At 37.5% G+C, this 20,974-nt stretch overlaps 3 protein-coding genes across 4 annotated transcripts; 1 reads left to right on the top strand and 2 right to left on the bottom strand.

Moving 5' to 3' along the window:
• Positions 1-1,077: 1,077 nt before the first annotated feature.
• Positions 1,078-9,302, top strand: LOC307173116 (potassium voltage-gated channel subfamily KQT member 2-like; the record flags this gene model as incomplete). The annotated part of the gene is made up of 7 exons (XM_079895947.1): positions 1,078-1,093; positions 2,271-2,288; positions 3,879-3,978; positions 4,228-4,359; positions 4,882-4,932; positions 8,056-8,173; positions 8,263-9,302. The coding sequence occupies 7 exons, from the start codon at positions 1,078-1,080 to the stop codon at positions 8,974-8,976; spliced, it is 1,149 nt and encodes a 382-aa protein (XP_079752073.1). The 3' UTR covers positions 8,977-9,302.
• Positions 9,303-9,892: 590 nt separating this feature from the next.
• Positions 9,893-16,807, bottom strand: LOC307173907 (uncharacterized protein). The gene is made up of 8 exons (XM_079897477.1): positions 16,610-16,807; positions 14,594-16,339; positions 14,401-14,467; positions 13,923-14,272; positions 11,685-11,745; positions 11,545-11,599; positions 11,345-11,464; positions 9,893-10,432 (listed from the first exon to the last, which is right to left on the bottom strand). Exons 1-8 carry the CDS (start codon positions 16,650-16,652, stop codon positions 10,331-10,333), a joined length of 2,544 nt encoding a protein of 847 aa, XP_079753603.1. The 5' UTR covers positions 16,653-16,807; the 3' UTR covers positions 9,893-10,330.
• Positions 16,808-17,504: 697 nt separating this feature from the next.
• dnase1l1l (deoxyribonuclease I-like 1-like) lies at positions 17,505-20,876 on the bottom strand. Of its 2 annotated transcripts, XM_079897504.1 has the most exons (9): positions 20,771-20,876; positions 20,337-20,489; positions 20,142-20,230; positions 19,973-20,059; positions 19,723-19,835; positions 19,501-19,613; positions 19,247-19,404; positions 18,130-18,226; positions 17,573-18,058 (listed from the first exon to the last, which is right to left on the bottom strand). In XM_079897504.1, exons 2-9 carry the CDS (start codon positions 20,475-20,477, stop codon positions 17,978-17,980), a joined length of 879 nt encoding a protein of 292 aa, XP_079753630.1. In that variant the 5' UTR covers positions 20,478-20,489; positions 20,771-20,876; the 3' UTR covers positions 17,573-17,977. The 2 variants fall into 2 exon arrangements, with proteins under 2 accessions (XP_079753629.1, XP_079753630.1); XM_079897503.1 differs by having other exon boundaries at positions 17,505-18,226; positions 20,771-20,854.
• Positions 20,877-20,974: the final 98 nt, after the last annotated feature.

Genomic DNA, 20,974 nt, shown 5'->3' with positions numbered 1-20,974 from the left:
TATTTATATCGTTTTTACCTCTTATAAAACAACCACGTCCAAGTGATCTGAGGGCGCGGGCGCTTCCTGCTGTGTGACGTGTGCGCAGACTGGTGCATAGATATATACACTAGAGGTCGCCTTGGCTACGGCAGTTCATTGGAACGAATGTCTTTAATGCGACATCTAGTGTATATATCTATGCACCAGTCTGCGCACACGTCACACAGCAGGAAGCGCCCGCGCCCTCAGATCACTTGGACGTGGTTGTTTTATAAGAGGTAAAAACGATATAAATACTGTTCGTTTTCTCACACAAACCGCTCGTTTCATGTCTTAGGCCATCAATGTGTACTTACAATGGGGAATTGTTTAATTTGGACGATGGGGAATTGTTTTAATTTGGACTCTGTGCATGCTCTTTGAGATCGTGACCATAGACCTGCATGATATGACTGTCAGACAAGAACGGTTTGACCTAAAAATATCAAAATTGAAACTACTGCGGAAAAAAAGACACCTACATCTTGGATGCCCTTCAGGTAAGCTAAAACATACCAAAATTTAATTTCAAAGTGAACTATCCCTTTAAGATGCTTGATCCCCACAACATATTTCATCTATGGTGAAAATGCTTCGGGGGGAATTCACTAAGAATGAACACATGAACACATTTATTTGCACGTGCTACCGTATTTGCATTGTTTAGTATCCGATTCACTACAGGAACTATGCAAATCAGATTTTATGCTAAATGAAATGTTCACTGCAGCAATTTCTGGTTTACAAAGAAGCATGTTTGCCCTAGGAAGAATGACAATTAAACTGGATTATAGGTGGTTAGTGAATGAGATGTAGTTTTTTGCATTGAAATACCGTTAGCTAAAGTGACAGTTGATTAGTGAATTCGCCCATTTGTGTTTCTCTCATCATCTGTTTTATGCTCTTGGCATAACTCTGCAGTGCTCAACTTCAAAATATATATAAATTGATCCATTTTATGTATTTCACTTCCTGCACACTCATCAGTTTCTCTCTCATTTCTCTCTACTGGAAAAAAATAAAGTGCTGATTGAGTTGCAAGACGAGGACTTCGCCATGAAGAGTTCTCCAGGTTAGGCCACGATCCAGAAATATGATCCAAAAAGCAACGAAATGACAGAGCAGTTTCTCTCAGAAGTAGACTATATATAATCAGAATCTGTAAGCGTGATGCAGCGATCACTCTCTCGAAAAGGTTAGAGATGGCAGAAATGACAAGATATTACGTTTGATAAATCACAAACAACAGCATCACAGACCTTAGCTTAGTGAATTCAAATGAATAAATGATGTAGCAGTGTCACTACAGCATACATATTAGAAACAGGTGTCACTTCCAGTATCGTACCATTTGACTTTCCATGAATAGGGTACAAAATAGGTCAAACTAAATATTCTGGTTCTGTTCAATATCTGTAACCCTGTTATTAAGAAATCTGATGTGTGCTTTTGTTATTTACTAAAAATGAATAAATAGTGATAAATATGCTACAATGAGCAACTGGTCAAATAACAGAGTTGCAAATTTATCTTATATTTATATATTTTCCATTGAATTAAAGAAAAACTAAAGAATTAAAGTATTTTCTTCATCATTAACGTGGGTTTAATGGTTGAGCGTGAAGTCTACAATTGAGAAAAACATGAATAATTCTCACCATGCTGTAGAGATGGGTTATATTATTTCTTCAATAACCTAAAATGAAATGTTATATTTATTGCAATAACTTTAAAAATTAGTAATAATTAGTAATAATAATTAAAAATTGTTCTTTACTACAGTGCATTGAACATAAAATTCAACAGATTTCTTCAAAGGATGACTTTTTTAGATCATTCAATTGTAACGTTTACAGGTCAAAATCACTATTTTAAGGGAGGCATACAGACAGTTTATGTATTTAAAACAATCTACTTTTTACGCTACGTTAATTATGTTACATAATAGTTCCTCTAACATATCTAATGGTCCTCACAACAAAAGTGTGAAATTTGTGCTTTAAGAAAAGTCATGAGACATCGGTCAGTACCGTTTTCATGGAAAGTGCCTTGTAATGATGTGAAAGCAAATCTTCCCCAATCATAATGTAGCATAAGCCTAATATAAGCAACGCCATGTGTTATACAGTTGCATGATTAAAGTCATTGTCATCTTTGACCATCTCTCTCTCATTTCTCTTTCTTTCTCTGTTTCTTTCTCTCTCTTATCTTTCACATTTGATCTCTTTTTTCTCTTCACATTTTGGCAGCGATTGAGGGCTTAATCAGTAAGACAAATTATGTTGTCTGGGGCTGCATCTCTTTAGCACTAGTCCAAAAAAATCTCAACACCAGTCTGCTAAAGAAACACTATGCATGTTTTAAAAACGGCTCCTTAATTATCGAGCTGCTGCATATCTTCACAGATCTGCCTATCATCCAACACTCTCTGTCATGAACCCTTGGCTGAAAGTTTCATCTCACTTGAAGCATCACGCAAAAAATATGAATTTCTTTTCTGATGCTTGGATAGTTTTTACAGCAGCTGTATTAGCCTTATCTGTCACCCATATGACAGTGAAGTGCAATAGCAGATCAAAGCTTAACGTTACTATTTGTCTCAGCCTGGATCTATTTCTCATCCCATGACAGAATGTGTTCCATGAAGGTGTTAAAGAAACACTTTGCAACTTACACTTTCCATCAAGTACTTTGCACTAACCTGCATGAAGAAATTTCTCAGCTTATCAAGGAAACAAGTTTGTTTCCAGAAATCGGTCTTGTGCAGTTTCGACTAGTTGGTTATGTCATTTGAATAGGATGCACTTTTTCGGCTGTCACATCCTTATTCATATGGCATGAGAATGACACATGTAGTACTAATATTTAAGCTTTTTTTGTCCTAGCTTCACATGGTAAACTGTTTTTCATAGGGGGTTGAAATTTGCCCGATTGCTAGATTTTGTTAGGTGCAAAAAAGTTTCTCTCACATGTGCTATCGCGTTAAATGCTCAGACTAGCAGGTCCTGGTAAGTGCTTCATGCATGAGTAAAACTATTGTTTCAGCTCCAAATGCACATAGAAACATAAAAGCATGTCTGAAGCTTCTGTCAAAAAAAGACTAATGCTGACAAAGTGATCCTGAGATTAGGAGGGCTATCAGTTTCAGAAATTTGACTTCTGAAGAGTGGAATAAATTAACTACAATTTTAAAAATCTCACTTGTCATATACAGTAGAATTTACTTTTTTCCAAAGTGTGTCTAATGCGTGATTTAATTGTGCCTTACTAAAAGACATGCATAAGGAATAGTTCTCACAAAAAAAAAAAAAAAAAGGCAAAATTTACTTACCCTCATGTTGTTCCAAACCTGTATGATAATCTATGATGGGTTTTAATCTAGCAATATATCATGAGCAAATGTACTGAATTTCAGCATAGCCTCATTCCTACGGCTGAAATAGTCATGCTAAAATTCAGAACAACATCATTTGCATGCATGATATTGATTTTATACAACAGTTCTGTAAAAAGGATATTATTTCAAGTTACATATAAAAAAACACACAACACTGCTTTCACTCCACAACTCTCACATACTCTGGTTTGGAACACCAGGGATGCAGACAAGCAGAGTGATTCTAACAGTGAAAAGTGCAAGTGCCGTTTGACCATATATCACTCTTGGAACGCCGCTTGGCCAATCAAATTCAAAGACTGGAACTAACTGTTGTATAATGTGGAGCACCTTAGCAGTTTATCGAGCATGTCTGCCATGGCAGATGATTTCTGTAATCTTTCATCTTGTCAAATGGCTGTTCATCATTAACATTAGGACTCTTTACATTGGGAGCAGCCTGTCCGTTTGTGTGTTGTAGAGGCGAGCCTTCCAGAGGAGCTTGGGGACGACAGGGGTTTCAACTGCGAGTTTGTGCCGGATCTCTCTCCGGGACTCAAGGTCACCATCAGAGCAATCTGGTAAGACACATTTATCACCCGACTAAAACAAATTATGTGTACATTTTTGGTTTCACAACAATTATTTTTAAAAACAAAATAAAAGTGAATTATGTGATTTTTGAAATAAAATGAAATACTTTTTAAATGGATAAATTATTTATAATTATTTTAAAAACTGAAAACAGTCATTTAACTGGTGGGACAGTCAAATGTTTATTGAATTCTGTATTTATCGCTCTGTTACAGTAACTTTTCTGTCTTCCCCAGTATTATGCGGTTCCTGGTGTCTAAGAGGAGATTTAAAGAGAGCCTCAGGCCCTATGACGTGATGGATGTGATTGAGCAGTATTCAGCCGGCCATCTGGACATGCTGTCACGCATCAAAAACCTTCAGGCCAGGCAAGACTTTAGTTCGTAAAGAACAAAAGAACCACATCGCAAAGTTTTCACCCTCTAACAATGACACGATCCACCTGTTTCAGTAGTCAATCAGTATTTGTCAAGAGCTGTAGCTGGATTGTTGGCTGCAACCTCTGGTGGTCACTGTTTGGTATTGAAGAAAGATTTAAAAAATTGAGGAAAAATACTTTAACACTGCTTGATCAAAATCACATTCACAGTGGTTGTTTTCTGTGTCACATCCAAAATGATTTGAATTCAGATTCACTCCTTTTCTCTCAAATAAGCCTCATATATGTTGTGAAATAGCATCCACACATATACCAATATATTCCAACAGCAAAAACCATTTCTATCATACATGTAAACATGAAACACTGTTCCTAGAAGTGGGTGAGAACAGACATGTATGGAATATATTCTTTCTTATTTGTCGACGGTCCTCGCTGGGGTGTATGGAATGGTTCCCATGTGTTGCTTGATGATGCTTGGTATCCATGTTCTCTCTGTGTGCTTTGCCAGGATAGATTTGATTGTGGGTCCCCCTCCCCCCTCGACCCCTCGTCACAAGAAGTACGTAATCAATTCACCAATGGCCTTCCCAGGCTGAATGGGTTTATTATTGGACAGCATAGTATAAAACTACAATTGTAAAATGTCAAAAGAGTCAAAGAAAAACATGTGGAGAAACTTGTTGATAACTGGTAGCATTGTTAACTGGATATTCTATGTTCACATTGAGAAAGAATTGCATTTTGGATGGGTTTAAGTATCCATAATTACTTGCTTTAGAATTTAGCTTTAGAATTTATCAAAAGTTAATTTATAAAATTATATATATATAAAAAAATTGTCTTTATGCTGTGCAATATTACTCACTATGGTGTGACCATGCAGCCTGCTTACCGGGGGACTGATGCAATTGTGCATGATGTTCCAGGGTTCAAAAAAGAGAGAATAACTAAAATGTACAGTGTTTAAAACACAAAGCATCATAAGGCATGGAACCAGGTGACATTGTGATTTGATTTTAATTTATTTCCCCACATTTTTTACTATACAAATTCATTGTCATTTGTATGTTTGCCAATCAGTGTTGGGGAAGATATTTTAAAGGCCCTGATATACTCATGCAAAGTTCTTTTTCGTTCTTTGTTTAGGGGTAAAACGAAGTTCTAAATACGTGAGCAGCGATATACTGTAAGCGAACATCCGAAGCCGCCCACACTGCTGAGACGGCGTTTAGATGAATATGTAAATATGTGCTGCGCGCTTTCCTCTCAATAACAAAATAAACACACAACAAAATTGAGAAAGCAGAAAGCATTTTTTTTAATAAAGCGTAAGAAAAGCATCTGATCATTGCAACGTGGATCTGTTTGCATGAGCTCTGCAATTCGGCACTCTAGTAAAATCAAGTCACGTTTATTTTTATAGCACTTTATACAATAGATTGCGTAAATTCAAGTAGCTTTACCGTATTAAACATGAAAAACAGTGTCAGTGTCTCGTTTCATCAGAATTACAAACCTCCACGAATTGAACAGGAGAAATGAACTGGAAAAGATTTCGGCGTGAAAGAAGGCGGAGTCTCCATGCACACCTACCTATTACGTAATCACCACGGACCAATGGTAGTACAATGGTAGTTTACCAGCCGTAGCTAACTTTTTTTAACTCTCAAAACGATTTCTCTTGAAGTATATCGGGCCTTAAGGGGGCAAAAATCTTTCTAAATCAACTATCTGATGATCTTATTTATAATTTAATCTGAGATATATTTTACTGGATTTTTGAGTAAATAAAGAATCTCCATTAAGGTGAAATAACCAAATTTGAACAGATATATTGCAGATACATATATATATATGTATATGCACCCTTAATCTAACTGAATTAAAAACAATAATTAACAGCAGCATTTAACAAAATATTCCATTATAAAGAAGTACACTAAATATCGCAGGGACTCAAATTGAAGCTGTGTTATTAGTCATTTACATGAACCACTCAATAGAACCAATTTACTAGAAGGAATGATCCTGACCAGAGATATTTTAATATTATTTATATACTATTGCAGTTTTTATTAGTATTTTGAATTAGCTTTTACTTTCATATGTTGAGGTTTAATTTTTAGTCATTTTATTACGTGCTTGTGTTTTTATTGTTATATATATATATATATATATATATATATATATATACATATATATATACAGTGCTATGCATAAGTTTAGACACCCATGCTAAAGTTGACTAAAAAGAGGAATAAAAAAACATCTTTTGGAAATTGAACTTAATGCCTTAATTAAAAAAATTAGGAAAAATCCAACCTTTAAGGACACCAATTTTCTTTGTGAATGAATAATGTATCGTAAATAAATAAATGTTCTTCCTTAAAATACAGGGTGCATAAGTTTGGACACCCCTATGTTAAATTCCCATAGAGGCAGGCAGATTTTTATTTTTAAAGGCCAGTTACTTCATGGATCCAGGATACTATGCATCCTGATAAAGTTCCCTTGGCCTTTGGAATTAAAATAGCCCCACATCATCACATAGCCTTCACCATACCTAGAGATTGGCATGGGGTACTTTCCATAAGATCATCTCTCAATGCAAATCAAACCAGCTATTAGGCTAACTGAAATAAAACCATGCCAGTCTCTAGGTATGGCGAAGGCTATGTAATGATGTGGGGCTATTTTAATTCCAAAGGCCAAGGGAACTTTATCAGGATGCATAGTATCCTAAAAAATAAATAAAAAAAAATACTTAAAAATAAAAATCTGCCTGCCTCTATGGGAATTTAACATAGGGGTGTCCAAACTTATGCACCCTGTATTTTAAGGAAGAACATTTATTTATTTACGATACATTATTCATTCACAAAGAAAATTGGTGTCCTTAAAGGTTGGATTTTTCCTAATTTTTTAAATTAAGGCATTAAGTTCAGTTTCCAAAAGATGATTTTTTATTCCTCTTTTTAGTCAACTTTAGTATGGGTGTCTAAACTTATGCATAGCACTGTATATATATATATATATATATATACACATTTCTAAATAGTTTTGTTAACTATAGCAATACTGATTCTAACCAATACTAGATAAGACATAGAGGGCTGTTTTAGGGAAAAACAAATTCACTAGAATGTTTTAAAAGAAAGATTCACACTTGATAGATATAGCCTTTTAGGACAAACTGGTTCACTAAATTCTGATTCACTAGAATGAATGAATCAGATTTTCCCCTCTGAAATTATGCCGTTTCTTTATTTTTAGTTAGTTACTCCCCAACACTGCTGTCAATAACTTTGCAGAGAAAGACACTCAGATGTGTTTTCACTGCAGTAATGTGAGCGTTCATCTCAGTGCAATGCTGCAGCACATCTTTGTTTGAAAGATTCATCTTTTTGAAGACCCTGATGAATGCATGCTGATCAACAACTTTGCAGTATGGCATGCAGCATGCAAAATCACATTCACTTTCAGCAAATCAAGCTTCAATTCATTTTCTTCCCTATGGTTTAAACCCTGCTGTCCTATGTTTGCATTCGCATGGTCAAGTTCTCCTCCATAAAGCTAATTTCTGTTAACTTGACAAGGTACAGTGTACAGTTAAGCACTGAATCTCAGTGTGAATGAGGGCGTATTGACTATGTGTCGAAGTGATGGTCTATTGGATCACTAGAGTGGATCAGATTGTGGGGAAAGGAGGCGGGACAGGAGAAAAGGACAAACCCAAAAGCGAAACAGAGATGGCTGAGGACCAGAGCATGATGGGGCGTCTGAACAAGATGGAGAAACAGGTGAACCACAGTGTGTCAAGTTCATTTGATGTGGTTGTATAGCCCCACAATGTTAGTGCTGAAGAGTCCGGTTGTCTCCCCTTGTGCAGGTGGGGGCAATGGACCTCAAACTCAACTTTTTGGTCAGCGTGTATACAACACAAATGGGCATCCCGCGATCTGAGACCGAAGCTCTCCTGGGCTTTAAAATCCCTTACCCTGCTCCTCCTTACCACAGCCCTGACGATAATAGCGAAAAAGTACAGAACAAAGACGAGGATAAAAACAAGAGCGGGTCCCCTGTCCATCCTGGTCCCAACAGGACTCCCACAGACAGCCAGTGTCGGCCCTCTACCTCGTGGCACCAGCAGGAAGAACATCCCCTCAGCGTGCCTCTCTGGAACAACAGCCGAGGAGTGTCGCCGATAGGCACCGACGACCCCTCACTGTACCGCCTCCCGCCTCCACCGTTCCACGAGAGCTGTGACAACAGCCGCTCGCGCAGGTCCAGGAGACCCATCCAGCAGCAGGCAGCCGTCGAGAGTGACACGTCTCTGTCCATTCCCTCGGTGGACCATGAGGAATTAGACCGCTCTTTTAGTGGCTTTAGCATTTCTCAGACCAGAGAAGGGGAATATGTGCCTCCGGTGAGTCTGGGGCTTTTTGGTGGGGGAGGCGGGACGCTGTGCACCCGTCTCAGGCCTTATCTGGCCGAGGGGGAGTCAGATACAGACTCCGACCTGTATACGCCCGGAGCACCGTCACCTCTCTCGTTTACAGGAGAGGGGCCTTTCGGTGACAGGATGTGGCCCGGTCTGAAGTAGTTTGGAATTTATGTTGTGCGGACCAGTGTCCTGGATGTAGCAGATGGACATATATGTGGCCATTTAAAACTGTCGGAAAAACACACACGTGGGAGTGATTACTGATGCAACATCAGCGAGAACGAATCATGAACATTGCGATTTAAAAAAGACCCCAAACATGGAGGCTGAGGATATGTGCGTTCACAAGCGGAAAAGATTGTGTGTATTCAATTACCGGCATGGAATCAAACAAGGCACCTCTTCTTTATTAGTTTGCGTAGTCACCACAGCTAATGCAGTATCAAATGCACTTTACCTTACAACTGTAATTTTGATTCACAAGATATTTATTATTTATTTATTTATTTACATTGTCTTTTCTGAAATGCATTATAAGACTGTTATGAAAAACGAGTAGTTAATCAGGGCATGTGTTTGTAGTAAGCATTTAATGAACATTATAAATTGAAAGGTTCCAATGGAGAAAATAATTTCAGCCAAAGAAAACGACGACAGAAAGCTGAGCATGTCTTACAGGTACTTTTCCCCTCTTACATTTCTTATCTGAAGGGTTGAAAGATGAATTAATTTGTATAGCTACTTTTAAAGCCAAAGCACTCACAGAGAGAGACGTGCTTTTTGAGGAACTAATAATATTTCCAGAAACCCTGGTGATTGTTAAAGAAGAAATATCCATGCTATTGTATGCAATCGGTTTTAATTTTCTAGAATTTGGGTAACTTGCACTAAGACATCATATTTTATGCTGTAGTGAAGAAGGCACTGAATAATAATCAGACCTAAAAATACACTAACTGCATGGCATGTTTATGGAATATAGCTTGCTGACAACCTAATAGGATGACAATTGAGATTAGAAAGCAATAGCAATAAAAGAATGTCGTATTAACTGCAGTCAGATATAGTCAGGGATAAAGGAATGTATCAAATGCATTTATTTTTATTTTGTATTTATTTTTCAGGTCAGTTTTACTTTGAAAGCACTTGTTTGTACAAGGTGTCCTGTAGGGGCAAGAGACCATGTACATCTGCAAATGTATCACTTTTCCTAGTAAAACGGAAGATGATTAAATCTATCTAAATGTGGTTTACATAAAAAACAGAGATTTCCATGTTAAAAGACATAAACATTTAAAAAAAGAAGAAGCTGTATTTCAAAGCGCTGTTCAAACATTACAATATTAGGTTGCATCCTGTAAGGAAATAAAGTTGGTCTTATCTCAGTGTGCTTGCTTGTCTGTTTCATGACATTTTGCATGGTCTTGTGCAATGATTTCTTTATCATAATGCAGAGGCCTTGACTTTTATTTTGTGTTTTGAATTATGTTGAATATCCAAAATCCATGTGAATTCAGTAGATCCAGTCCAAGCTGTCTGTGGCCCAGCAGTAAGACAGCAGCCCCACCACTGTCGCTAGACTCACTGCTAACACTGACCGCAGCAGAACAAGACACTAGAGAGATCAAGACAGAGTTCAGTCAGAGTCTTATTGGTGTTATTAGTAATGACTTACTATTAAAGTCATTGTCATTACTGGATACTGATTCAAGTGCAGTAACTTGCATTGTACATGTATAATGGTATTGCTATATATATGATACCATGAGCATGTTTTTATTGACTCAAAACACTGTTATTTTTTATTACCGGTATTTATATCCACCTTTTTCCTAACGAGCCTCCTGCTTTTTAGATTATGGAAGGCACGTCCGGTTTGGGGTAGTTCCACTCAAAAATACTGAATCAAATCATAAGGTTGTGCTACAAATATTCCTTATCCAATAGCCTACTGCACATTTGTGGTCTAATAAATGAATAATGAATAATCAACTGCAATGCACTAATTATCTCTCGTTTTCTCCCCAAATCCTCACGTCTCTTTCCAGGCTTGTTTTCACACGGGTGCTTTAAAATGTAAGTGTTTACTGGAATGTTTCTAAAGCAGGTATGCAATATTTATTATCCGTCAAAATGACGGAAATCACTTTAAAATATCACTCAATGTTCCACTTAAGAAACATATTTGATTAAGGCAACGTGTGTATTGCATAATTATGTTGCATAATACAGACATCTGTTACTACCGTGATATTTAACACGTCCGAAATATTGCTGCAGAAATAATCGAGCTTTTGGGGTTATTCATTCATTTGTTGCTCCCAAAATTTGTGCAAGTTACTCCCATGATTTGTGCAAAGCGTCATGGGGTGTAGTAGGAAAACAGCGATGTTTTTTAAAGACAAAAAAGCTTTTTTTCTAACCTGTCTCCAGATTAAAAAAAATGGAACTTCAAAAATATGAGTGTTTTATCTATATTGTTATGCTGTTTTTTAATGTTCTTTAATTCTAGTGGGTTTATACTTACCTTATTTCTTTTGGGGTGTTCCTTCAGCTGCTTGCCTGCCTTTTGTAACCCCTTTGGTAAAACTTTGTACCTTCCTGCATATAAACGTCTCTCATGTGGTTCATCAGAATCACTTTGGTCCTGAAACGTGGAGAGCAGATGATGTGAGATTATTATTATTTGATTATTGTGTTGTATGCTTGATGATCTGATGTTCTCACCTCGGTCTTCTGGACATTGGCAGTGTCATCTTCTGAGTTTGATTCCTGTTCACTGCTGCAAGGCAATATAAAATACCAGTTTACAAATTTACCAATCTAAAATCTGAATGAAATTTTAAAATCAATGAAATCCATCTTACCTATCATTATCTTCCTCATTTTGAGAAGATCCTTGATCCAACCTAAACCTCCTGTCTGTTACTTTTGAGAGAGAAATGTGCACTTTACTTTGTTTGTTTGTTTGTTCGTTCATTTATTTATTCATTCATTCATTTATCTGGCATTTTTTATGTCCTTGATGCTAGTGTCATGTGTAACAGTTGAGCTACAGAAACAATTTTTACAGTGAGGAAAATAAGTATTTGAACACCCTGCTATTTTGCAAGTTCTCCCACTTAGAAATCATGGAGGGGTCTGAAATTGTCATCGTAGGTGCATGTCCACTGTGAGAGACATAATCTAAAAAAAAAATCCAGAAATCACAATATATGATTTTTTAACTATTTATTTGTATGATACAGCTGCAAATAAGTATTTGAACACCTGAGAAAATCAATGTTAATATTTGGTACAGTAGCCTTTGTTTGCAATTACAGAGGTCAAACGTTTCCTGTAGTTTTTCACCAGGTTTGCACACACTGCAGGAGGGATTTTGGCCCACTCCTCCACACAGATCTTCTCTAGATCAGTCAGGTTTCTGGGCTGTCGCTGAGAAACACGGAGTTTGAGCTCCCTCCAAAGATTCTCTATTGGGTTTAGGTCTAGAGACTGGCTAGGCCACGCCAGAACCTTGATATGCTTCTTACAGAGCCACTCCTTGGTTATCCTGGCTATGTGCTTCGGGTCATTGTCATGTTGGAAGACCCAGCCTCGACCCATCTTCAATGCTCTAACTGAGGGAAGGAGGTTGTTCCCCAAAATCTCGCAATACATGGCCCCAGTCATCCTCTCCTTAATACAGTGCAGTCGCCCTGTCCCATGTGCAGAAAAACACCCCCAAAGCATGATGCTACCACCCCCATGCTTCACAGTAGGGATGGTGTTCTTGGGATGGTACTCATCATTCTTCTTCCTCCAAACAAGTTTAGTGGAATTATGACCAAAAAGTTCTATTTTGGTCTCATCTGACCACATGACTTTCTCCCATGACTCCTCTGGATCATCCAAATGGTCATTGGCAAACTTAAGACGGGCCTTGACATGTGCTGGTTTAAGCAGGGGAACCTTCCGTGCCATGCATGATTTCAAACCATGACGTCTTAGTGTATTACCAACAGTAACCTTGGAAACAGTGGTCCCAGCTCTTTTCAGGTCATTGACCAGCTCCTCCCGTGTAGTTCTGGGCTGATTTCTCACCTTTCTTAGGATCATTGAGACCCCACAAGGTGAGATCTTGCATGGAGCCCCAGTCCGAGGGAGATTGACAGTCATGTTTAGCTTCTTCCATTTTCTAATGATTGCTCCAACAGTGGACCTTTTTTCACCAAGCTGCTTGGCAATTTCCCCGTAGCCCTTTCCAGCCTTGTGGAGGTGTACAATTTTGTCTCTAGTGTCTTTGGACAGCTCTTTGGTCTTGGCCATGTTAGTAGTTGGATTCTTACTGATTGTATGGGGTGGACAGGTGTCTTTATGCAGCTAACGACCTCAAACAGGTGCATCTAATTTAGGATAATAAATGGAGTGGAGGTGGACATTTTAAAGGCAGACTAACAGATCTTTGAGGGTCAGAATTCTAGCTGATAGACAGGTGTTCAAATACTTATTTGCAGCTGTTTCATACAAATAAATAGTTAAAAAATCATATATTGTGATGTCTGGATTTTTTTTTTTTGATTATGTCTCTCACAGTGGACATGCACCTACGATGACAATTTCAGACCCCTCCATGATTTCCAAGTGGGAGAACTTGCAAAATAGCAGGGTGTTCAAATACTTATTTTCCTCACTGTATATAAAATAACTATTTTAATATATTTTAAAGAAATGTATTCCTGTGACGCAAAGCTGAATTTTCAGCATCATTACTCCAGTCTTTAGTGTCATATGATCCTTAAGGAATCATTCTAATATGCTGATTTGATGCCTAAGAAACATTTCATATTATTATCAATGTTGAAAACCAGTAATATTACAGTTTATATTTTAACTTCTTAATACTTTTGTGGGAACTGTGATACTTTTTTTTTTAGGACTCTTTGATAAATATAAAGTTTAAAAGAACAGCATTTATTTGAAATCTAAATCTTTTGTAATATTTGAAATATATATGATTAATTGAATCCCCTGCTGAATAAAAGTATTAATTTCTAATTAAAATCTTACTGATCCCAATGTTTTTCAACAGTATTGTAATTTCGATAAAACATTTAAGCACTTACCCTCATTTTGCTTTGCTTTTACAGACTCTTCATAGCATCTGTCAATTCTCGCTTGTTCCTGCTCCATGTCCCTCTCTATTTCATTTTTCAGCTTCTCCAAGAAATCATCCTCATCATCACAGATCGCCTTACTTGAGTTCATTTTATAGAACTCTTCTACATTAATGTCATGGTCATATTCATCAAGATTCATGTCCTCATCCATCAGAAGAGTGCTGACATTTTCAATGTATGAAACTTCTGAGGGTTCATGGCTGTCTTCCCTGTCGCTTCGTTCTTTTTTGTCTGAACTGGACTCTGGAGGATGCAACTCTCTGATGCAACCTTTTGTGCTCAGTTCCTCTTCACTGCTGTGTAGCAAATCACATGCCAATCAAATATATGAGCTTGTATGTTGAACTAAAATCTAAGATATATATATGTTAAGCAAAACACTTTACTTTTAAAGTAAAGAATCAAACTTAGAAATCTGTTTTACCTGTCACTATCCACCTCATAAAGAGAGGATTCTAGATCCAAACAAAACGTCACTTTGTGGATTCTTCCTGTTGTAGTTGTTGGGAAAGAATTTATCCAGTAGTAAGGTAAAATTCATTTATAAAATTCCTAATAAAAATGTGATTCATGGTAATGCTTTATGGCTTTAAGATGGTTCACAAATAAGCATTTACCTTTGTTTTCCTCGCCTTCGGCGGTCTGGTAGAATCTGTTAAATGCCTCGATTCTTGTTTTTTCTTTCTCCCAGTCCCTCTCGGTCTCCTCCTCATCATTCTCCAGCTCTTCCTGAAAATAGTCCTCTTCATCACAGATCACTTCTTTGTCATTAATGTCCCAGTCATATTCGTCAAGCTTCAGGTTGTGATCGTCCATCAAGGTCAAAAATGTCCCAGGTAGCAAAGTGTTGATATTTTCACCAATGTCTGAAACTTCTGAGTGTTCACTGTTATCATGTTCTTTGTTGTTTTTGGCCTCTAGTGGATGTGACTCACTCACACTTCTGTTTTCAGATGAGTATGTCTCAGAAGATCCTTCCATTCCTGCTTTAGGAGATGCTGGATTGCTTGAAAAATGTTCCACATCACACACCTCTTTCTGACTATCTGTGACCACCACATCCTCTATTTCATGGTCAATGCTGTTCCGATCTCTAGCAAAGTCTTTCATGAAGTTGTGCTTTTGTTTCATGGCAGCTGAGTTTTTTTCCTCCAAGATTGTATGGGAAGTGTAATCGGGGTTTTCTTCTTGGCTCTTGCAGTATTCACCATCACTGCTGATATCACTATCATAGTCAGGCTGCTCAGTCATGTAAGATTCACTGGAATTAGATTGGAAATTCGCAGAGATTCCAAAATCAGAACTTTCCCCAGTGTTTGAAATCTCACTGTTATATTCGTCATCTCTAATACTGTCCTGCTTTGTCTGGAACAATATGTCATCATCAGATTTCCCAGGTGTCTCCACTTTCAGATCTTCATTCTTGACATAAGTGAGCATGTCTACAGGATCCATACATCCATCTTTCACTTGAACATCATCATTCCTTGAAGTTACAACTTTGTAATTCAGAGGAGGTTCTTCTAGCTTCTTCATCTCATAGGAATAATCCAGTTCTTCAACCTGCACCTGAGCCAGCTTGGTGTCCATGTGAGTGGGTTGTCCACCCTCATGACCCTCACTGCTGTCCCCACTATCACTTTGAGACAAATCAGAGGGGTACTCTGCTAAACCTTCCTCTTCTCTTTCATGATTTTCATGATCTTCTTCTGTAAACTCTTTCATCTCATCCCCAGACTGGACCTCCATTGATGCTTCTGGCCAATCTTGCAATGTTGACTTTATGGCACTAAAACAATTGAGCTCATTATCATCTGGTGCATGCTGAAGGACATGTTCCTCAGTGCTCCCAAGCTCCAGTCTGTCCTCTTTGGAAGTTGAGCTCTCATTTTCAGGTTTATCCACCATCTGGTAGGACAGTAGGTGTGATGGGGTCTCTGGGCTCATTGTTTCCAGATCATAGTCAGTTCCTTTTGGAAGAAACATTTCCAGCACACTGACATCTTCAGCTTGTTCCTTGTTCATTTGATGGATATCTGCATTTGTCTCGACTTCCTTCTCTCTGCATTCGTCATCATGCAAGCTTAATTGCTGGTTTTGGGTTTGTGTCTTGTTTTCACCTGCATCGTCGTCATCTCTTGAACCACAGGACAAAGATCCTGCCTTCATGCTTTGTTCATCTAATGAGAAGTTCCTATTGTTCTCAGAAAAGTTCTTAGTTTCCTCTTCCTTATTCGCCCACTCTAAATCTATGTCAGACTCAGATCCACTGGATTCTCTGTGACTGTTGTCGTCCTCCATGTCGGGCTCATCTTGAGGTACGTTAACGTCGTCATCAGAGTGTAGATGATCAAAGTTTGCCTCTGTTTTTATTTTAAAAAAGACACAACACAATGCAATGCACAATTCAAAATATGGATTAGCCACCTATGAAAAATCTAAACAGAAACTTCCTTTATATTAGCAAGGTACATTGGGCTGTATTTTTATGGACTTTTCTTATATCGACTTAAGGTAAAAAAGTCAGATTATTTATGTAATAAATTGGCTTAGTGGTAAGAATCACAACATGCAGTTGGCTACAAAAGTTTTCACTTCTTCATTACACAAAAAGTCTCACACAAAAATCTTACCTGGGAATGCGTCCTTTAGAAAATCAGCAATGTTTTGCTCCATCTTGTTTTTGACACAACAGTGTTAAGCATTAAATTTCACCCCGTACCGACAAAATCAAATACAGACATGACAGACACTCTGAATGTTCCACCACTTGACAAAATGAGCGTGTGTGATGCGTGCCACATCATGTCATAGCTGCTTCCTGTTTAAATAGGGCCATAACAACAAGAGCATGAATAGAAACATCACAGAATTGAGCATGTACTGAACAAAAATGGTTAAATTGGCATGCAATGTAAATTAACATTGTTAAATATAAGTATTAAAAGTTAACCAAGTATGTCAACCTATATTTACTTGATTTATTACATAGTATGTGTGTGTGTGTGTGTGTGTGTGTGTGTGTGTGTGTGTGTGTGTGTGTGTGTGTGTGTGTGTGTGTGTGTGTGTGTGTGTGTGTGTGTGTGTGTGTGTGTGTGTGTGTGTGTGTGTGTGTGTGTGTATTACTGCTGCATGAGTGCAGCCTTGTTTGACATTTTCTAGGTTGTGGTTTGAGTAGCTCAACCACACCATGTCTCCGCTAAATTGATGCATCCTCCTCATGAGTAACAGTATATTTATGCAAACGCTTCATGCAAACACCTCAGTAAAATCTGTTTTTAAGATGAACAAGATGGATGATTTCCATTATGACAGTTTTCTTTTTTTTTAGTGAGCCACGAGTTTGTGTAGTCAGTTTTATAGCGTGAATTATTTATTGACATTACAGAGTGAAAGAGCATAAGAGCATACAGTAGCTTCTGTTCCTCTTGATCAAAACAGAGTAAGGGACTGACAAAATATGAGCTGACTTAAATAAGAAAAGGACCTTTCATTTTATATATATATGAGTATTAAAGAGTCACAATTGGAGTTTTGTGAATTTAATCCATGTTAGATTTTCTTACAATTTCAAGTATTACAATGAGACTGGCAATATGAGTACATTGTGTTTATTATTTAATCATCTCCACTATTATCAACATCAAATACAGGACACCTAGCAGAACAGCAAAGCAAATTATTGAATAATTTAAAATAATTTGTATAATAACATCATGGGTAAATATACCAAAATGGCTTAAATAGTGTAGTAAACTTTTTTTCTGCTAATATGTGCTTTTATTTTCCATAAGGGTTATCCATTCACATTTTTTCTCTGCAGCATCAGTTAAGTGCCTTAAAAACATGTATGTGTTCTGCCGCTTGTGTTTCCTTGTGTGACCACATTGTACACAGACTGCATAGTATCAGATGTTGATTACCGGAGCACAGTACAAATACCAGTAAGTTATCACAGTATTAAGCTACTTTGTAGGCCATATTCACAGATATTCATCATTTTACAGTTCGTGGCGCAGGAGGTAGCGATGGTTTGCTTTTAAATCCACTTCTACAGGATAGTGGTCACTGACTTCCAAAGCCTAAATGCAAAAAATGAAAGACATTTCAAACATTGGTTATGAATTATTAACTGTTTTGCAGTACTGTTTACCTCTTCCTCAGATAGATTATATTCTTGTTTGAAGTTGAACGGTTGAGCAGATTCTGGAACTATCCCTGAAATGAGTTCTTTTCCATGAATAATAATCCTAAAGGGGATTTTCAGAAAGATTGAACTGTTAGACTATCAAACATACATTGGCATGTCATTTTGTCAAACTGGTAACTGTAGTTTAGACTCAGAATGCTATAGAGTGCTGCAGGAATGAGTCCTAAAACCTGAAAATGTTGTAAGTTAGCATTTTTTAACTTTAGTTTTCCCATGAAATAAAAAAGGTGTCGAATCAGTCTGCCTAACATCTCATTTTAACCTCCATAAAAGAAATAACTCATTCAGGTTTAAAATATCATGAGGGTGAATAAAATAAGGAAAAATATAATTTTTTGGGGAAAAACAATCTCTTTAAATCATTGTAACCAATGATTGTAACCGGTCATTGGTTACCGGTCACCGGTCAACCAGTCATTGTAACCGGTCTGGTAGTTCAGACAACCAGACCGGTTGTTCAAGTCAGTGGGGTTTTTGCATGGGTTTTTGGTCAAATGCCTGAAATAAGGTCTGTGGTTAACACAAGCTTGTGATATTTTCACGTTTTATTCTATGACATGAAACACATCAGTAATACCCCACTCGTGTCTTGAAAAAGGTGGTTGCTAACAAGTGGCTAAATGAGATTATAGATTATAATGTCGGGGACATTAAACATTATCACGGCAAACAGAAACTCATCTACTCACTAACCACTCAAGTTCGTAGATTTTAAATAAAGACTGAAAGAGTTGGCGGAAGCTTAGCGGTGGTGAGGCATGTGACTGGTGTAGTTCATTTATTGCCTATAGCTTTTTACTTCTGGCGATTTTGTATTTAGGATTCAAAATTCATAAAAGTTGTGGAGATCATCTTGATGATCAAAATGTAAGAATCATATACATGTGTTGGTTATTTTCTTCAATAATCCAAAAGTCAATGGAAAAATCCTATTGGCTCTTGTCAAGGAAACCAGTGTGATGCTAACTTCCGGGTTGGCCTATACAAAATTATGTCATCCCTGCAGCGCTCTATTGTCACAATATGGTTATTGTGTATAGGTTTGCTAAGAAAGTAAGACCTGTCATAAGCGCAGCGTGTTTTTTCACGCACTGTAGTGTCTTGTTCATCTCTGATCAACCAGTGGAACTTTGGGTCGCTCTTGAGACGCACGTTTTTCAGTCCTTTATTGGTAACATAGCTGCAGGCTGCATTTAAGTCCCCCAGGAACATCACATTCTAGATAAGGTAAAACGTTTTTTACACAATCGAGAAATTAATATAAAGTATGTCATTCTGTCTATGGTTCTAATATATTTTATAAGTTTGGTGTACCTCAGTTTTCCATTTCTTCTTGACTGTTTGGAAGACCTCATAAAGTGCCTCCATTTCTTTCATTGCATTCTTAGGACAGGTGTGCTGACCAATGAGGACGAAGTTCTTCACCACTGTAAGATGATACGGCCAATCAGATTCAATATTAATGTATCTGAGCTAATCATTGTGTTGTAATGTGCTATTTTATTTCCAGGTACTAGAAACGTTAATGCAACGTACATGTTGTGGGAGAACGGATCCATATGATGAACGGCTCTCTGGAAAAAACTCCTTCTGCGGTCTCATTGAATTCTGGATGCTGGTATTGCTCTTTCACCTGTAGCATGTCTTTTCTGTGAACACAGCATATGCTGGATGAGTTCATCATCGCTCCTAGTGTTCGCAATATTCAGGTATGTTCACTACAGATCACTGACACTTCGCTTGTGTTAACATTTTTGCACGACACCCATTTTAAAAGTTTCATTACCTGTAAATGTACACGTACTGCTCTTTGTACGTTTTCTTCCCCATTCTTTTACTCGCTAAATGAGTGTAAATGTGAGATGTGTCAAACCTGGGGGAAGCGAAATGAAAACATTGTTATATTATACATTAATTAGTTGCATGCATCAGTGACACATGCAGTAAATATATACCTGTTCAGGTTCATCAACAGTGCAGATACGGCTTGACCTCTAGAATCTCGAACCTCCTGAATCAAACTCAGGTCACAGCGAGAAATGATCTAGAAATTACATAATAATAATAATAATAATTTTCAAGAATTTAAGATGTTTTAAGATAGACAGACACATTTAATCTTTATTCATACTGTCAAAAATCTTTTGTACCTTTATCAAAATCTCCATAACTCTCTTATTACTGGCCTTTGCTTCCCCATAACTCTTGATGTTGAAGGCACAGATCTTCAGTGATATCACAGAAGTACAAAAACATAATCCAACAAAACATACCAGAAGAGGCGACCTCATTTATCAGAGCTTCTAGAAATACATAAAGTTACATTAGTCAAACAGAACACTTCCAATTTTTGTCAAACTGGATACTGTAGTAGAAAATAGCGTATAAGTTATAAGATTTTGTTGCACAGCCTGTGTTATTAGCCAGCTTATGTTAAAACACCTCAGGCCTACAGCAGCATCATACTGTGGTATTGCACTTCCAGTTTTGTCATGTTAAGCTGCAATTCAACCATAAAAAAGTTCCTCTGTAAATGTACATCTATGAACCAAATTCATTTCCATGAAAATATAACATGACTCACCCTGTATGACGGCTGTCAAGCTACAGTATTAAGAGCGTTAATGTTGTTGGAATGAATGTTTTAATGTGCTCTGGTTATCTTTACACAGGAAACCATGGTGAAAAGCAGTGTTGGGCAAGGGGAGGGGCAGTGTGTGAATGTGTTCAAATGAGCTGTGTCAGAGCTCCATTAATGTGTAGGTCAGTCTGGAACGCTAAAGAGCGT

This window comes from Squalius cephalus, assembly GCF_949319135.1.
Source record: "Squalius cephalus genome assembly, chromosome: 16".
Lineage (NCBI taxonomy): Eukaryota > Metazoa > Chordata > Actinopteri > Cypriniformes > Leuciscidae > Squalius > Squalius cephalus.
This window is presented reverse-complemented; position numbering and strand designations above follow the sequence as displayed.

Bases quoted from the DNA above. Each gene is read 5' to 3' on its own strand.
- LOC307173907 (XM_079897477.1), bottom strand. From the start codon at position 16,652: ATGGAGCAAAACATTGCTGATTTTCTAAAGGACGCATTCCCAG. The intron at 16,340-16,609 runs GTAAGATTTTTG...AAATAAAAACAG, and splicing joins TCTAAAGGACGCATTCCCAG to AGGCAAACTTTGATCATCTA. The intron at 11,600-11,684 runs GTAAGATGGATT...ATTGCCTTGCAG, and splicing joins AATGAGGAAGATAATGATAG to CAGTGAACAGGAATCAAACT.
- dnase1l1l (XM_079897503.1), bottom strand. From the start codon at position 20,477: ATGAGGTCGCCTCTTCTGGTATGTTTTGTTGGATTATGTTTTTGTACT. The intron at 19,836-19,972 runs GTAATGAAACTT...CTGTGTTCACAG, and splicing joins CAGTACGTGTACATTTACAG to AAAAGACATGCTACAGGTGA. The intron at 18,227-19,246 runs GTCTTACTTTCT...AATCCCCTTTAG, and splicing joins ACACGCTGCGCTTATGACAG to GATTATTATTCATGGAAAAG.